The sequence below is a fragment of the Trichechus manatus genome, unplaced genomic scaffold (genome assembly GCF_000243295.1).
Source record: "Trichechus manatus latirostris isolate Lorelei unplaced genomic scaffold, TriManLat1.0 scaffold00060, whole genome shotgun sequence".
Taxonomy (NCBI): Eukaryota; Metazoa; Chordata; class Mammalia; order Sirenia; family Trichechidae; genus Trichechus; species Trichechus manatus.
The window spans coordinates 383,553-402,486 of NW_004443996.1; the positions used below are offsets into that span (position 1 = coordinate 383,553).

The following is an 18,934-nucleotide window of genomic DNA, read 5'->3' on the forward strand; positions in this document are numbered from 1 at the left end:
TAATATTTTCCAATACTTGTAAATTAAATTTTAAAGGTATGTGACTGTCAAACTATTTAAGAATGACTATCTATGCACTTCTGTCTTAAAATTACCTTAGCAGGACTATTATATTTTGTCCATTCAAAATGAAAAGACAATGAAACACTAAATAATAATTTTGCACAGTATGTATGTCTGTCATCTAGGAATTTTCCAATCTTTTTCAAGATTCATGGTTTTGCTATTTAAATAATGGCCAGAATTCTCATACACCCGTACACTTCTATGCTAAGCTATAATGATAAAAGGAAATCATTTTATGTTAGTGATAATGCCTTTCATTTGGACTTGATTAGAAGCAGTGTCAGATGTTTTATAAATATGCATGTTTTATAAATATTTTCTTCTTGTTTTAATGACCTAAAACTTTAAGAAGAATCAGCAATTTTAATTCATTTATTTTTGCAAGCCACTTTCAACAGAAAAGTACAAGTCTATGATAGTCAGGCCCTTACTAGTGTATGGAGTCCCTGGGTGGTTCAAACCATTAAATGTGCTCAACTGCTAACGGAAAAGTTGGAGGTTTGAGTCCATCCAGAGGCACCTCAGAAGACAGGCCTGGTGATGTACTTCTGAAAAATCAGCCATTGAAAACCTAATGGAGCACAATTCCACTTTGACACACATGGGGTTACCATGAGTCAGAATCCACAGGCAATGGATACTAGTGTATGACTGTCGACAGAAAACTATTTAGAGGGTAAGAAAGGAGGCCTTAGGAATCTTATGCTAATTCTGGTAATTTATCTTGAAGATGAGAAAATTCTAGTATAACTTTAAAAATTGTCTAAGAGGTTTTACATAGATATATTTATCATCAGAACAAGAGAATAGGGCCCAAATTGTTTCAGGGAAATTGTTGGTTAGTTTCTGAGAACTTGCTGGTAGTATTTGAATTATTTCTCATTTTCTGAATAAGTTGCAAAATTGATCTACTTAAGGATATTAGTAACAGCATCAATATGTACTCATTCAGTTCTGGGTTACACATACTGCTACTGTGGAGAAGTCAAAAGAACAGATTAGATTACCCCCCAATCAGAAACCCCCCTAGCCTTGCTCTTGAACTCCTGAGAGTAGAGAGAAGCCCCTATGTGGTGGTAGACAATTAAAAGAGTATAACATTTGCATCTGAATTGACTGGAATGTTTTAGCTATTTTCTGCCAACAGTGAAATGAAGACGAAGATTTAACTATTTCTAGGATACAGAGGTTTGTGAAATGTCCTAATTTATATCTCTGATGTGGCAGTTATCTAATTTAAAATGTCACATTTATTTCAAATATTTAATTCCAAGGTATTCCATGACCAGCCTAACCTAAGTACTATCCAACATCAGCTATAATGCTGATTGGACGCACATAATTTTACCAGAAGGAAGGACTGGAATATGTCGTTGAGGGAGCAGTGTGGGAGAGTCCAGGAGTTAGGAATATTGATTTCTACTCCCAGCTTGTCACTAATTAGCTGTAGTCATTCTATAGTTTAGGCTTCACTTTCCTCACCTATACAGTTCTTTAAAAGTCCTTTATAGCTCTAAAATTCTAAAATCTCTGATAAATATGCAATTATTATAGATACCACTCAAAGGAAGTAAAAAAAGAAAAAAATTCAGGGCAGAAATTTCCTTTATCCTCAGAATGCACTAGTTATGAAAGTAATTATAGCATATGCACTTATATCTGATCATCTGTGGCAAGTTCAAGTGTTAATCTATGATATTTAACATAGGAATAAAAACCATCTTGATCTGTTGCAAGATATATGCTAAGTGATATCAACTTTGTGGAAACCCTTGTGGCATAGTGGTTAAGAGCCATCACTGCTAACCAAAAGGCTGGCAGTTCGAATCCACCAGGCGCTCCTTGGAAACTCTATGGGGACAGTTCTACTCTGCCCTATAGGGTTGCCATGAGTTGAAATTGACTCGACGGTAACGGGTTTTTGGTTTCATCAACCTTGCTTCACTGTGTTATTAAGATTGGCCAAGCGTTTTTGAAAGGTGATCATTTAACATACTAGATCTCTTAATCAGAGTCATAATTTGTAGAGAAAATCTTAATTTTTTATCTCACTTTCTATCTTGCTTAAAAATAAACCATTTCTCCTTTTTTATTATTTTCCAATTTTGGGGTACACTTTTTAGACTTCTGTACTTTTAATATATTGGCCCATTCATACAGGAAAAAAAAAAATAAAATGGAAAGTGAGGAGAGTAACTAAGTAACAAGGAGAAAATAAGAGAAAAGCAACCCATTAGTTAACAGAACTGTGGGGAGTGGAGTAGGTAGGTAGGTGTACAGTGTGCCAGAATAGAATCAGTATGTTCAATAAATGAACAATATATATATACTATATTAGTAATTACTGGCCAACCCCCAAGATTGTTCACCTGAGAGCTGAGGCCAGCGTTACCAAAAAAACCAAACCCATTGCTGTTGAGTCGATTCTGACTCATAGCAACTCTATAGGCCAATGTTAGTGATGGCCATTTTGTTTCTCAGTTGAAATTTGCTTCTATTCTTGCGTTAACGTTTTAGTATTTGTCTACATTTCAAGGTGTCTTGAGTATTAACCCTACTCTCATCTTAATTATCCTGTATAGTATCTATACTAAACACTAGGAGATATAAACCAAATTGCTGCTTTTATTTATTTATTGGGGGGAAGGGGATCTATTTTTCCATTACAACTGGATTATTAGATTATAAACTATTCAAGGATATTATTTATTTTATTTGCCATCCTTCCACAAAACCTAATAAAGTTCATTACACATGGGTGAGTGTAGTGCTAGATTAATACTGTTGATGATTTTTTTAAAGGATTTGACTGGTCAACATGTAAGAACTTGTCGATGTAAATCATAGATTCAAACCATAGTGTTATATTTCTTAGGTGTTTACCTTTACCAAAATATCAAGTGTTAGGATTCTGCCAGAATGCTGATGAGCTAGGCTTGCAGGAGTTGACCAAGTGTTTTTGTTTTGAATAGACTCTATTTCTTAAAGGAGTTTTAGGTTTACAGAAAAATTTTGCAGAAAGTACAGAGTTCCCATAGATCCCCTCTTCCCTACAGTTTCTCTATCATTAATACCTTACACTGTTGTTGTTAGGTGCCATTACATTTGTTACAAATGATGAATCAATATTACTCGTTGCCATCGAGTCAATTCTGACTCACAGTGACCCTAGAGGACAGAGTAGAACTGCCCCACAGGGTTTCCAAGGTATGGCTGGTGGATTTGAACTGCCAACCTTTGGTTAGCAGCCAGGCTCTTAACCACTGCACCACCAGGGCTCTGAAGCAATATTGACACATTATTATTAAAGTCCACAGTTTATGTTAAGTTTCCCTCTTTGTACTGTACAGTTCTGTGGACTGTGAAAAATGCATACACGTCATGTATCCATTAGACTGGCACTCAGAATAGTTTCACTGCCCTTAAAATACCCTGTGTTCCACCTATTCATTTCCCTTCCTCCTGCCAAACCTCCACCAGTCTTTTTACTCTCTATACTTTTGCCTTTTCCAGAGTCATATACCAAAAAAAAACACTGCTGTTGAGTCGATTCCAGCTCATAGCAACCCATAGGACAGAGTAGAACTGCCCCATAGGGTTCCAAGGAGCAGCTGGTGGATTCTAACTGCCGACCTTTTGGTTAGCAGCTGAATGCTTAACCACTCTGCCACCAGGGCTCTAAACGTCATATAGTTAGAACTAAATATTGTGTAGCCTTTTCAGACTGGCATCTTTCACTTACCAATAAACACTGAAGGTTCCTCCATGTCTTTTGTATCTTGATACTCATTTCCTTTTATCCATTAATAATATTCCATTGTTTGAATGTACCACAGTTTGTTTATCCATTCACCTACTGAAGGACATCTTGGTTGTTTCTAATTTTTGGTAATTTTGGATAATGCTGGTAAACACATTTATGTGTAGGATTTTGTGTGGATAATAAGTTTTCAACTCATTCGACTGAATATCGAGGAGCAGGAATGCTGGATCCTATGGCAAATCTATGTTTAACTTTGTAAGAAACCACCAGACTCTCAATAGTAACTGTACCATTTTACATTCCCAAAAGCAATGTATGAGAATTCCTGTTGTTTCACAACCTCACCAGCATTTGGTGTTGTCATTGTTTTGGATTTTAGCCATTCTAATAGTATACAGTGGTATTCTACTGTTGTTTTAATTTGTAATTCCCTGTTGACATATGTATTGAACATCTCTTCAAATGCTTATTTGCCATCTGTGTATCTTCTTTGTTGAAGTGTCTGTCGGGATCTTTTGCCTATTTTGTAATTGGGTTGTTTGTTTTCTTATTGTTGAGTTTTAAGAGTTTTTTAAAATATATTTTGAGTATAATTCCTTTATCAGATATACTTTTTGCAAATATTTTCTCCTAGTCTGTAGCTTGTCTTTTCATTCTCTTAACAGTGTCTTTCCCAGAGCATAAGTTTTTAAGTTTTAATGAAATCCAACATATCAATTTTTTCTTTCATGCATTGTGCTTTTGGTGGTATATCTAAAAAGTCATGCCAAACCCAGGGTCACCTAGATTTTTCTCCTTTAACTTTGCATTTTACATTTAGGTCTATGATCCATTTTGAGTTATTGTTTTGTGAAAGGTGTAAGGTCTGTGTCTAGATTTATTTTTTTGCACGTGGATATCCAGTTGTTCTAGCAACATTTGTTGAAAAGACTATCTTTTCTCCATTGAATTTTCTTGCTCTTTGTCAAAGATCATGTGACTATATTTACATGGGTCTATTTCTGGGCTCTCTAATCTATTCCATTGATCTATTTGTTTATTATTTTGCTAATACCACACTGTCTTGATTACTGTAGCTTTATAGTAAGTGTTGAAATCAAGTAGCGTTAGTCCTCCAACTTGTTTTTCAACATTGTGGTGGCCATACTGAGTCGTTTGCCTTTCCATATAGACTTCAGAATCAAATTTCAATATCCACAAAATAACTTGCCAAGATTTTTATTTGGATTGTGTTGAATCTATACATAAAATTGAGAGGAATTGATATCTTAATATTAAGTCTTCCTATTCATGCACATAGAATCTCTCTCCATGTTTATTTAGGTCTTCTTTAATTTCTTCCATCAGTGTTTTGTAATTTTCCTCATATACATCTTGCACATATTTTGTTAGATTTATACCCAAGTATTTCATGTTTTGGGGCCCTGGTGGCACAGTGGTTAAGCGTTTGGCAGTTAATTAAAAGGTTGGCAGTTTGAATCCACCAGCCACTCCTTAGAAACCCTAAGGGACAGTTCTACTCTGTCCTACAGGGTCGCTATGAGTTGGAATTGACTCAACAGCAATGGGTTCGAGTCATTTCATGTTTTAGGTGCCAATGTAAGTGGTGTTGTGTTTTTTCATTTCAAATACCCATTGTTAATTTCTGTTATATATAAAAACAGTTGACTTTTGTATGTTAAACATGTATCCTGTGATATTGCTATAATTGCTTATTATTTTCAGGATTTTGGGGGTCGATTCTTTTAGATTGTCTACATGGACAATAATATCATCTGTGAACAGACAGTTTTATTTTTTCCTTCCCAATCTGTTTATCTTTTATTTTTCTTATCTTATTCCATTAGCTAGGACATCCAATACAATACTGAATAGGAGTGGTGAGAGTGAACATCCTTGCCTTGTTCCTGACCTTAGGGGGAAAGCATCTAGTTTTTTCACCATTATGTATGATGATAGCTACAGGTTTTTGCAGATGTTCTTTATCAAGTTGAGGAAGTTCTCCCCTATTCCTAGTTTGCTGAGAGTTTTTATTATGACCGGGTATTGGACTTTGTCAAATGTTTTTTTATATCTATTGATATCATATGATTTTTTTTTTTTCTTTTCAGCTTGTTGATGTGATAAACTACATTAACTGATTTTCCAGTGATGAACTGGCCTTGCATAACTGAAATACATCACATGTGGTCACAGTGTATAATTCTTTTTATACATTGTTGAATTTGATTTGCTAATATTTTGTTGAAGATTTTTACATTACCATGAGAAATATTGTTCGATAGATTTTCTTTCTTGTATTTTTTTTTTTTTTTTTGGTTTTGATATTAGGGAAATGTTGGCCTCATAGAATGAGTTAGGAAAGGTTTCCTCTGCTTCTGTTTTCTGGAAGAGCTTGTAGAGAATTGATATTATTTCTTATTTAAACATTTCAAAGAATTCACCAGCAAAACCATCTGGGCCTAGTGGTTTCTGTTTTGACAGGTTTTTAATTGTTGATTCAATTAATAGATATAGGCCCATTCAAATTATCTATTTCTCTTTGTGTTAGTTTTTGTAGATTGTCTATCAAAGAAACGGCGTAGTTAATCTAATCTATCAAATTTATAAGCATAGGGTTGCTCGTAATATTTCCTTATTATCCTTTTAATGTCCATGGGATCAGTTGTGATGGCTCCTCTTTCATTTCTGATATTAGTAATTGTGTCTGCTCTTTTATTCTTGGTTAGCCTGGGTAGAAGTTTATCAAATGTATTGATCTTTTCAAAATAACAGCTTTGGTTTTCTTGATTTTCTCTATTTTCCTGTTTTTAATTTCACCGATTTCTGCTCTGATTTTTATAATTGTTTTTCTTCTGCTTACTTTGGATTTAATTTGCTCTTCTGTTTCTAGTTTCCTAAGGTGGAAGCTTAGGTTACTGATTTAAGATCTTTCTTCTTTTCTAGTATATGCATTCAATGCTATAAATTTCTCTCTAAGCACCACTTTTGCTGTATCCCACAAATTTTGATACATTTTACTTTCATTTTAATTTAGTTTAAAATATTTTTAAATTTCTCTTGAGACCTCTTCTTTGACTTATGTGATTTAGAAATGTGTTGCTCAATCTCAAAAATTTGGGATTTTCTAGCTATTTTTATATTATTGATTTCTAGTTTAATTCCATTCTGGTCTGAGGGAATACTCCGTATGAGTTCTGTTCTTTCAAATTTGTTAAGGTGTACTTAATGACTCAGGATGTGGTCTGTCATGGAGATGGTTCCATGTGAGCTGAAAAGAATGTGTATTCTGCTGATTAGCAAGTGGTTTTCAATGTTCAGTTCCTGAATTAGTATCATATGAGAAATTTGTTAAAAATTCAGAACTCTAAATCAGATTTAACACAGATCTAATAAAATATGTTCTGGTGGATCCTGAATATCTACATTTTTTAAAACATTCCCCAGATGATTCTAGGGAACAGTGAAGTCCAAGATCCTATTTAGAAATATAAGGAAGGAGAAGAAAGGCCCCAGGAGTAGCACTTTTTACTAGTCTCTCTGTGTATGATCTGCCTTCCTCACGCTATTTAGTTAGAACCTTTATTACCTTAACAGATTTATAGTAGTGCTTTCTTCTACTCTTGTTGAAGTTTCTAAATTTGGCTTCACATTCTTTCTTTTGTGTCACCTTTATCCAAGATTCAGATCTCCAGTTTTCTAGCTTTGACCAGATAAACTGACTTTTTAATTCCTAATTAAAGTTTCCTTTGCTTAATGACCTGGTTTAATGTTCCTAACCTTTGGACTACACAGTGATTTTGGTTAATCCATCCACTGTGGCTCAACTAGAAGCTCTTGAGTTCCTTTCCCTCATGGAAGGCTCTTACTGTTGCATTTTGGAGGCAAAAATAATAAAAGCCTGTTGTTAGCAATGGATAAAATTGAGTAATCTTTAAGGCTGAAGTCACTACATATTTGTTTTATCACACTGGGCTTGTGATTGTGATAATTCTTTGCTTATACTTGCTGAAACTTCTAATGCAGTACTCTGGGTACCTAATTAACCTGGACTAGGAAGTGCCTCAGGATTAGGGCTTTTAATTGTATTAACCTAGAGGTTTTATAGTTGGACTTTACTTCCCAAGAGAGAATGATTCCTTTATTGTCTAACCAAGGTATTTTATCATTTTATACTTTTATCTTTATTCAAAGAAAAGAGTCTAAAAGCTTATGATTTTATGTTTCTAAGTGTTCTCTGAGATTATCAGCTAAATGTAGTCTTTTAACATAATACTGCTGGCTATCATGACAGTTCTGAAAAATAACATTTTCTTTCTCAAACATATGCAGTCTATATTGTAGTCCTCATGTATGCAGAATTTAATAATGCAAACTTAAGATTAATTTACATTATCCTACAGAACTGCAGCAAAATTTCCTTGATTGTTCTCATGACTAATTTTTCAGCTGGAAGAAGTACTTTTCTCTCCAGTATGTGGCAGTTAAGGTATTCTACTCTTCAATACAATATTAATTGAACTCAGTATACTAAAACTTTCTTATCTTTTATTAATGTGATTAATATATCATTTAATGGAGTCTTAAAAACATGCAAATAGACTTGCTAATGGTTATACAAATTTTATTACGGTAAAATATGGAAATGTGGTAATAGATTATGAGACTTTTAACACATCACTTACTCAAATATCTTAATGAACTTTCCAGAGTTTTGGAAATTCATCCAGTCAGAACTTGATAAAAAGTAAAAAATCATAAATGGATAGTCTACATGTCATACTCTGTATTTTCTATATTTTTAACTTACCACAATTTTTTTGTTCACCTAAAGTATTGTATCTGTTGACATCCTTTCTTTACAACCATTCATTGTTTTACCAGCCTATGACCTAAAAGTATATTTTTAAGAAAATTTTCAAAAGGTTGGAAACTTTCTTGTAGATTAGGTAACATGAGAAATGTTGACAATTAGTCTAAAAACAAAAATGAGGCACTTCTGACTGCCTAGAAACCCCATTTGCAAAACTTCACCAGCTAAAAATTGCAGATTATTTTCATTGTTGTCCAGGAAGTTCATTGATAAATTTTGCATTGTTTTGATTACTTAATTCCATAGTTCAATAACTTTCAGTAATTCTTAATTGTCTATAATAATACTTCTTATATCTTTATGGGAATCAGAATATTTTTAGAATCTGAGGAAAGCAAATTGAAACTCTCTAAAAAATATTCATATATAAAAAATATTTCATAGATTACTTGGAGGTTAAAAAGACCTGACCTCTAAGATAAAGTCCAGACAGAGTACTTACCCTGGCTTTTAAGACCCTCCATAACCTAGCCCTAAACTCCCTTTCCAGTCCAATGTGTGCCATTCACTTCAACCAAACTGGAATCTGCCATTTGAACATACTTTAAACTTCCTGCTTTTTGCATAAAAACTTCCCTGCTTATTACATGAAAAGTTACTGTGTGTTTTCCTCCTATGTAGAATCCATTCTTTCTCAAATCTGTATCAAAATACTATATCCATTCCTTAAAATTCATCTCAAATCATATCTCCTCCATAAAGCCTTCCAAAGTTGTTTTGGCAGAAGGATTCTTTCTTGCCTTTGAGTGTCTATAGGGTTCAAAGACTAAACAACTTAAACTGTTCTTATAATCTATTTCTTTTTGTGGCTATTAAAACTGTCATATGAATACATTTTATCTTAACAACTATATTATAAATTCTTAGGGGGAACTGACATGCATTATTCATCTTTTCATTCACTAGAGCGCCTAGGAAAGAATAATGCATGTGATGGTGGTATTGTTATTGTCACCCATTCAGCCCTTGACTTATGGAGACCCCATGCACTATAGGATCTGACAATTGTGATCCACAAGGTTTTCATTGGCTGATTTGCAAAAGGAGATTACTAGGCCTTTCTTCCTAGTCTGTCTTAGTCTGGAAGCTCCACTGAAACCTGTTCAGCATCATAGCAATATGCAAACCTCTGTTGACAGACAAGTGATGGCTGTACTTGAGTGCATTAGCAAAGAATTGAACTTAGGTCTCCTACAGGGAAGGCAAGAATTCTACCACTGAACCACCACTGCCCTCATGAATGTAGTAGGAGCTCAATAAATACTTGTTGAATGAAGGAAAAAATAAGTAACTGGTTTGTCAAATATTGTGACAGACCTCAGACTAGATTTAATAGCTGTAGTACCCAAAGTTTTATGTGAAAGGCTGTTATGTTACAAATGGAATTTTATTAGTGTTGTTACAGGTGCTATGATCAACATTAACCAGACAAGGGCATCTAAATGTCATTGTACTGACAACAATTTGGTTTTACAGGGAAAAGGTGGACAAGAGATTTAATGAGCCATCAGGGGCATGACCAAGAGCCAATTATTCACATTAAAAACTTGCTGAATAAAATTTGCAAGCTGTTTAATATGGCTTGAGAAAACAATAGATAGTTCCACTGTAGGATATAACAATCAAGGATGGGGGCATTGAAGACAGCACAAGGTCCATTCTGAATAGTAACATTTGAAAAAAATGTGAGGGGGAAAAAAAATCCTTGTGACTAATAGTCACAAGCTAAGAAAGGTTAACCAGGAGTAACAAAGGACTGTGGATTCACTTCTGATAGTTTTAATAAACAAGATCATGGGTACAGACTTCTTCTAGTGCAAATGATAATGACATATGCATATTATATCTGTATATTGATTTGGGAAATAAATATTTTACAATGTTTTCAGAATGAAACCTTTTGTAATCCTTTTTTTTTCAATTTCAGTAATACCTGTTACATCCTAAAAATGCCAGATAACTGAATTAGATTCAAATTAGATTTTCTTTTAGTCACCTTTTCTGAGGTAGTTCTTTTTAAGTCTATTTACAAAATCTTATTTTCAACCACATAATAGTTTCCATTTTCTTTAGTGAAATTATAACATGAATGAAAAAGAATCACTATGAACAAAATATATTCAATGGCTGTATATTTCATTTTAGCATGGGCGATAAAGATTTTTATGTAAGGAAACTTGTCTTATATTTGCAGGGTTTTTTTTTCTCCTGAGAGATAAATCATAGAAATCAATGTAAACAAATATCAAAAAATACTAGTGAGATATCATGTTTTCATGTGAAAACACCAATAAATACATACCACTTCATCTGTAGTATCCTCACTGATTAAAAAATAATAATGGTTTTCTGTTATACCCAACTATGAAAGCATTAGCTGCTATGCCCTAAAAATTGGTACAAAATAAATGGCAGTCACAATCAATATATTCTGCATAAAGACAGAACTTTGAAATTGAATATAGTTTTCACATGTTGTCAGAACTTTTGCTGACTTCCCTAGGATTGCCTTTAGGATACTATCTTGCTGCCATTGTATAGGACTTATGCATGAAGAAGGTAAGAGCCATTTGATTTTTACTCAATATCCTTCTAACCATTTGCCAAAAAACAAAATAAACAAAACAAACAACAAAAACCCAGTTCTCACACTTGGATGGTCCTCTAGTATTGATTTAAGAAATCTATTTACTAAGATAGGTCTTGCTGGAATACTATATTTTTTTTTAACAGAAATGTTGCAAAGATTGGACAGACAGTCCCCATATATCCTGCATTCAGTTTTCCCTAAAATTAACATCTTAATTGGTATGGTACATTTGTTATAATTAATGAACCAATGTTGATACATTAAAATTATGTAAAGCTCATAGTTTATTCAGATTTCCTCAGTTTTTACCTAATGTTCTTTTTCTGTTCCAGGATCTCATCTAGGATACCAGCTTAATGTAATCATCATGTCTCGTTAGGCTCCTCTTGGCTGTGACAGTTTCTCAGACTTTCCTTGTTTTTGAAGACCCTGAAAGTTTTGAAGATTACTGGTATTTTGTAGAATTCCCCTCTAGTGGGATTTTTCTGATGCTTTTTGCATGATTAGACAGTGATTTTGAGTTTTGGGGAAGAAAGACCACACAGGTAAAGTGTCTTTCTCATCACAAAAAATCAAGAGCACATACTGTGAACATGACTTGTGTCTGTTGATGTTTCTTGACTTATGTCCTTGGTCACCTGGCTGAGGCAGTGTTTGTCAGGTTTCTCCACTGTAATGTTTTTCTCCTCTCACCCCTCGCATATTGTACTCTACTGAAGAAAGTCACTATGCACAGCCTACACTTAAGGCACAACATTCTGCTCTACCTCCTTGAGGGCAGAGTATCTACATAAATTATTTGGAATTCTGTTGCACAGTAGATTTATCTCTTCTCCCTCATTTATTCAATCCTTTATTTATATCAGTATGGAATCATGCATATTTATTTTATACTTTAGGTTATAATCCAAAATTACTTTCTTTTGTTGCTAAAATTGTTGCAGCTTTAGCCTTGCAGTTGACTCTCGTGTCCCTTTGACATACTCTCATCACTGTGGGTTTTCTTTTTTTTGAGCACTTACTTTCTGAGACTACAAGATGCTCCAGGATCATCTTGCAGAATATTATATTTTCGCTTAAGTTTCTTTATTGAGAATCCACTGTTCCCTAGTCTTGCATCTTGATTTCAGTTTCCACCAGACTGAGTCCTGCATAACTAGATGGTGCTTGGCTACCACCACTGACTGCTCTGACAGGGATCACAGCAAACGGTCCTGGACAGAGCTGGAGAAAAATGTAGAACAAAATTCCAACTCACAAAAAAAGACCAGACTTACTGGCCTGAAAGAAGCTGCAGAAACCCAGAGACTATGGCCCCCGGATACCCTTTTAGCTCAGTAATGAAGTCACTCCTGAGGTTCACCCTTCAGCCAAAGATTAGACAGGCCCGTAAACAAAATGAGACTAAAGGGGCACACCAGCCCAGGGGCAAGAACTAGAAGGTAGGAGGGGACAGACAGGAAAGCTGGTGATTGGGAACCCAAGGTCAAGAAGGGAGAGTGTTGACATGTCATGGGGTTGGTAACCAATGTCACAAAACAATATGTGTACTAATTGCTGAATGAGAAGCCTGTTTGTTCTGTAAACCTTCATCTAAAGTACAATAATTTAAAAAAATAAGAATTTTGCACTGATGTGTACATACACATACACTCCCCCCCCCCACACACACATATATAACCTTGCAACTCTTTTCACTTTTAAAGTCACAGGAAATGCATCAACAAAATAAGCATTAAGGGGTAAATGTCTTAAATGTATCAGAAGGAAGACATGTATGATAAAATCCAGTTTAAGAAATACACTTTAAATCAAAGTACCAAGTGACTGACAATTAGGAAATTTACGACAGGTCAATATTATTAATTTGTTATTCTTGAAGTCACATACTAAATATTTCCATACAATCTGAGTCCTCTGTTACTATTTCCAGATTCAGGAATGAAATAATGTGTCTTTCATATATCAGAAATAATAATTATAGGTGCTTGATCATTATATTTAAAGGAACATGGCCCTAAAATATCATCAGTTCCCTAGATAGAAGGGACTTTCAATTTTTTCAAATATTAAATTTATTTTAATGACTATCAACTTCAATATATATGCAATAACACACTGTCAAGAATGAGACATGAGGATCACAGTACCTCACTCTCAGGAATGAGACTGTTAGTAACAGGATTTGAGGTTAGGGATAAATACATTAAGTTTAAATTATTTATTGGCATGCTCCAAATTTAGTAAAGCAATTGAGTAATTTAAGTAATTTTGCATGGTACACTTTAAACTATAGGCAAAGGAATTCATCCTTAATCTTTCTAAAAACAACAATAAAATTGCAGTTTGTTCCTTATCCTTCATCGGCAGCATTTGAAGTAAGAGTCTCTACTGAAAAAGTCAGTGTAAAATTAACAGGCCTATCCTCTGAACCTTAGAAAACCAAATTATTTTTGCCATGTACAAAGATAAGCAACAACAACAAAAGATATGAAACAAAATAACGTGTATTAATTGTGGATATAAACACACACCGTATTCATAGTTAAAGATTTTCCTTGAGAGCATGGGAAAATATATGTAAAGTTCTTATTGCTTGGCAGATAATAAGTGCTTAAAAAAGTAATTATTATTTTTAATGTAAATTTTTTTTTATTATTGTTACCTCCCCAAAGTCATCTCCTACCACTCTCTCCCTTGAGGACTCTACTACAGATGCACTGGCCTCCTTGCATTTCTTTGAGCATATCGCACACACTCCCATCTTAGGGCCTTAGGGATCGCTGTTCTCTCTGTCTGGAAATCTTTTCCTGCAAATACCCACATGGCTCACGTCCAACTTTATGAGAAGGAACATTACAAATAAGTTTTACTGTTTTAGATGCAGGATTTCCCTTATGCATACTTTCCAAGCAGATTCCATGTCACAGATGGGTTTGTATTGAAGATGGAGATCCATAGTACATTTGGCCCTATGCAAATAGTTTCATTAAGAAAGTAAATAAATCATCATGTGTCTGTATTCACAAAGGGCATAGGTCTGTGTACACGAGGTGTATGGTCTGCTGGCTGAATAGACAGATCTCCAAAGGACAAAATGCCACCATGGTTACAGGATGGCTGGAAAGTCACCTCTGGCCATGGGCCAGGCATGTGATACTACAATCATGATAATCAACAAAAGGTCAGGGCGTATTTTTTAATTCACCAGTTAAGTTAAAGGATGTTTTGGATGTTATTCAATGGACGACACAATGTGGGAATGTGTAGTGTTGATTTGTATAGAAAAAGATGGGTGGTGGATTAAGAGCCCTGGTGGCGTAGTGTTTAAGAGCTTGGCTGCTAACCAAAAGGTGAGCAGTTCGAATTCACCAGCTGCTCCTTGGAAACCCTATGGGGCAGTTCTACTCTGTCCTATAAAGTCGCTATGAGTCGGAAGAGACTCAACGGCAACAGATTTGGGTCTGTGGCACAGCAGCAGTAACCTTTCATTTGCTTCAAATTCTAGAGTCAGACATTCCCATGGCTTCCTCTTTGACTTCATCTATATTTCTGCTCAAATTCTACTTCATCAGAAATGCCTTTCCTATCTAAAAGAGCACCCTCTCCTTCACTATCGCCCCTTTTCTTCATACTGTTTAGCATCACTTAAATATTATATTTTGTGTTTATTTTTATTGCCTCTCTTGCCCCCCTTTGAATGTATACTCCATGAAAACAGGTTCTCTGTTTTGATCCTGCTTTATCCACAGCACCTAGGAAAGTACCTGACACACAATGAGAGCTCGGTATTTGTGGAATGATTCTAAGTCTAACTCATCCAGCCACCCTTTCTTTGGGTTATCACAGTGTACAGTGACAGCTATTCTTTCTTCCAGACAAATATCACTTGAAAAGTTGAAGGGTTCAAGTGGAAGGGAATTTGGAGTGTTGTCTCACAGTGCAACACTGGCGAAAAATATAAAAAAAATCACGTTATCAGTACAGTTGGTAGGTTATACAAAAAACTAAAGTCCAAATAGGTAAGGATGAGGGCATAATCCCTATTACTGCCAATGCCTCAAAACTAAACAGTTCTGTGAACCTTTGACTTTGTGCTGGGACATTCTCTGGACCCATACCCAGGCTATCTGCATTTTTTTCAATATCCACAAACACAATGAGGAGAAAAGTGCATTTCTTATAGCAAATTCAATTTAGCATAATGTTAACAGTTTGACATCCACCTATGTACTTATATAATCATTTATTTATAAGTAAATGAAAATTTATATATATTAGTATATATACTAATATAAATATATCAGTTATTCGATAGCTAAATATTCTGTCATCTAAGAAGCATGATCATAAGACACTGATAAAATATTTGTTGGAATACTATGGTTGAAACAAAGGGGGAAAAATGGACACTGAGCAGGGTAGTCATGGAGAAACAAAGATGCAGAGTTAGTAGACAACTAGGACAAAAAGAAAATGAGAATTGAGTCCAGATCTCTGATGACAGGCATACCAGTAGGTACATACGCATAGTATGGAATCATAATATAGAACAGTTTCTAAATGTATAACATACTTATAATTCACTTACATAGGAATGCATTTGGGTTTTTAAATCCCCAAACCAACATATTAATATGAATTTATACCTGGCTTTAATGTCCTCTTTAGGACTAGATGTAATTGCTGCATGCTAGTAATTTAGTCTATTCTCTACTCATTGTCTGTAGTATCTGTACAAAACAGGATGGCTTAAAGAGCTACTTTACCCTAGGTGTCAGAGCTCAACTAGTACTAGTGTGATAATTCTCCAAACCAATTTTTTTTAAACCACATGAACTATACTGAAGGGATGTCAAGCAGCTGCCCACTTGTCAGGATAATTTTCTCCTGCCTGCCAATCTTGTTGAAGAAGAGAGGCATCAGAGAGGCAGGATATCAGAAAGAAGCTCCTCGGACTCTCCTGGTCCAAGACATAGAAACTTTAGGACATTCAGAATGTAGTAATAAGAAAATAATAAACCATCATATTTTAGTTAATAAGATCCTCAATTTACCCCTGCTCTTCTGCCTAACATATCCTTAGCACAGCTATAAAACTACTTCCTATATTAACTTAAGAAAATATTCACTTCCCACTAAAACGATAGGACATTTTTAACAGAACACTTTGTTGGAACATGAAAACTGTCAGGAGTAAAATCTAAAGAGAAATATATATATTTTAAAAATACCATTTGGTGACACTTTACATTTTATCCAGCATTTTCTTCCAGCAACTAATTTATTGTAAACATTCCCATTCTAGAAAATCAATTCAGGGATCATCAAATAATTTTGTCAGGAGGTAACAGTAGGTAATTTCAATTTCTCTACAACCTAGTTAAATGTGTTTATAAACCTCCAAATTCAGCAGTTTTTAAAAATTGTTGTTCAGGATGAGGACAGATAATTTGAAAACTTACTGAATCTAAAAATATGGGCTCTATATTACTTTGAAATCCTATTAACTGTACCAAATACAACTTGCAATCTCAACAGCTATGTAGCATTTATTTAGAAAAATTTGCACATTTATTTATCTCTTAAGAGGTCTATTTCACAGACAATCTAATATACTTAAAATCATTTGGCCAAAGTCTTCTGCATGTTTACATTTCAACTAGAAGACTGAATTCCTATAAAGGCATCATTTTGCACAGTAGATTTGTCCTGTTCCATAATGCGGTTATGCTACTTTAGTTTCTACTGAGATTCTGTTTTGAATTTATGGAAACAAGGCACTGTCAGGAAGACTGATATACTGAGGAAAATTATAATAAGAAACAAATTTGCAGTCCTTCTCTTCTATACTTATGTAGAGACATACAGTATACCAAATAACCAGTTTTTCAAATAAATTAGCATAGCTTCATATTGAGCTGTTATATAATTAAAATATATCAAAATATTTCTTTTTCTATAGCACTTCCATGCTTTAATTACATTGCCAAGATCATCAATTGCGTCTAAAATATGTTGGGAAAATAAAAATTTCTGATAATGAAAAAGAAAAAAATGTAAAGATCCACTAGGTTAAGTTATATTTGATGATATTGTAGGACAGAACATAATTTTCTTCCACACAAACAATACTGGCAGATATGAAAGTAAATATAAAATCAAATGTTTTATGAACCGTATGCAAACTACACGATATTATTACTTGTTCCATTTTAATAGCTGACAGATTCCATTTCCTACATAAAGCTCTCATTGCTGGATGCAGCATTTTATTACCTGCTTTAGGCAGGCTATTTTCACAACTGCAAACTAGTTATAAAAGTAACACAACCTGAAATAAATCTCAAAATGCTAAAGGAAATTGTTCCATATTCTCACATAAAGATAATGTATTTATCAAGCAGCAATATAGCAACTATGTACTGAGGGACAGACAAGGATGTGCTGAGCTGTCAAAGCTTTTATTTTGTCAAAGTTCGTCTAACTCACAAAGTCAGAAAGAGTTCGATGTGATTCATCACACTTGCACAAAGAATCACAACAGCTATCTGAACATCCAAGCCACAGAGAATAGTTACATAAAATTAGTAATTATAATAAACATCTTTTAGAACTGAAATAAAATTTCTAATTTTACATAGAAGTAAACTCACAACCTTTAAAATGCATTCCCCATTAACTATCAAAACACATATATTATTCCTAAGTTTCATTTATAGACTTAGAGGAAAGAAGTTCTTGGAGACTCTCATTGACTATACAAATTCAGAGGTTATTACAGTGTTTTCTATTTAAACATGAAATGAGAGTATTAGAAGATAAGTTAACCTAGAATATGGTTTTCAGTTATGGGACTGAAAACTCCTACCTCGCTGTAGAATCCTCTATATTGTCATCAGTCATCATCTCCAAATCCTGTGAGTGTTTCTCACAAGCTCCTTTGAATAAATTCTCCTCTGGAACTGCTTTAGGAGTATCTTCATTTGCTCGGAGATGTTCTATCAGGTTTTGTTGCTGCCAATTCTGAAGAGCTCTTTGATGGGCAGGTGCTGGTCCTGGCACTGGTGACAGTATGTTGTGGTGGACAGGACTGTTGCTTTTCTTCAGTCCGTTTCTGTCCCGAGAGTGGCTCTTCAACCTGCCCTGAACCGGGGTCCCTCTATGCTCATATCCTTCCTGCTGAAGGCAGCTTCCAGTGTTGGGTGAACCTTGAGAAGGATGACTAAACCACCTCCAGCGTAGCCTTAGGATCTGTTTCACATCAAACTCTTTCTTGCCAGACACTGACATTGTTGCAGGGGGAAAGACAAAAGCCTTCTCTCACAGAAAGGAAATGGAGCCTTTGTTATCTGTTTCTCTGCCTCTTCTGTAGAACTAACAAAAGCACAAGTGAGAGCAGCCTTTCTTGCTTTCTCTTCCCCCTCCCCTGCCTGTGGTACACTGTGAATACTTCCAGCCTTTTAACTGAAGCAGAAAGCTGCAGCTAACTGTGTAGGTGGGAACCCATACAGACAGGATGATGAGGTCAGACCTTAAACAAGTAAATCAGCTTAGCACAGGAAAGCAGCTACCACAACACACTCCAGCTGCTGGATTTGCACGCTGCAGTCCTCCTGCACGGACCTGCAAATATCTAACC

The 18,934-nt window shown here is 34.8% G+C and overlaps 1 protein-coding gene across 2 annotated transcripts in view; it reads right to left on the reverse strand.

Annotated features, from left to right (window-relative positions):
• The window catches only part of KLHL4 (kelch like family member 4), a 124,909-nt gene extending 106,183 nt beyond the window's left edge, over positions 1 to 18,726 (reverse strand). For both annotated transcript variants that reach the window (XM_023733594.1, XM_004378869.2), the window contains exon 1: positions 18,164 to 18,726. In XM_023733594.1, coding sequence (XP_023589362.1) covers positions 18,164 to 18,585 — 422 coding nt within the window. In that variant the 5' untranslated portion in view covers positions 18,586 to 18,726. The remainder of the gene's footprint in view (positions 1 to 18,163) is intronic.
• Positions 18,727 to 18,934: the final 208 nt, after the last annotated feature.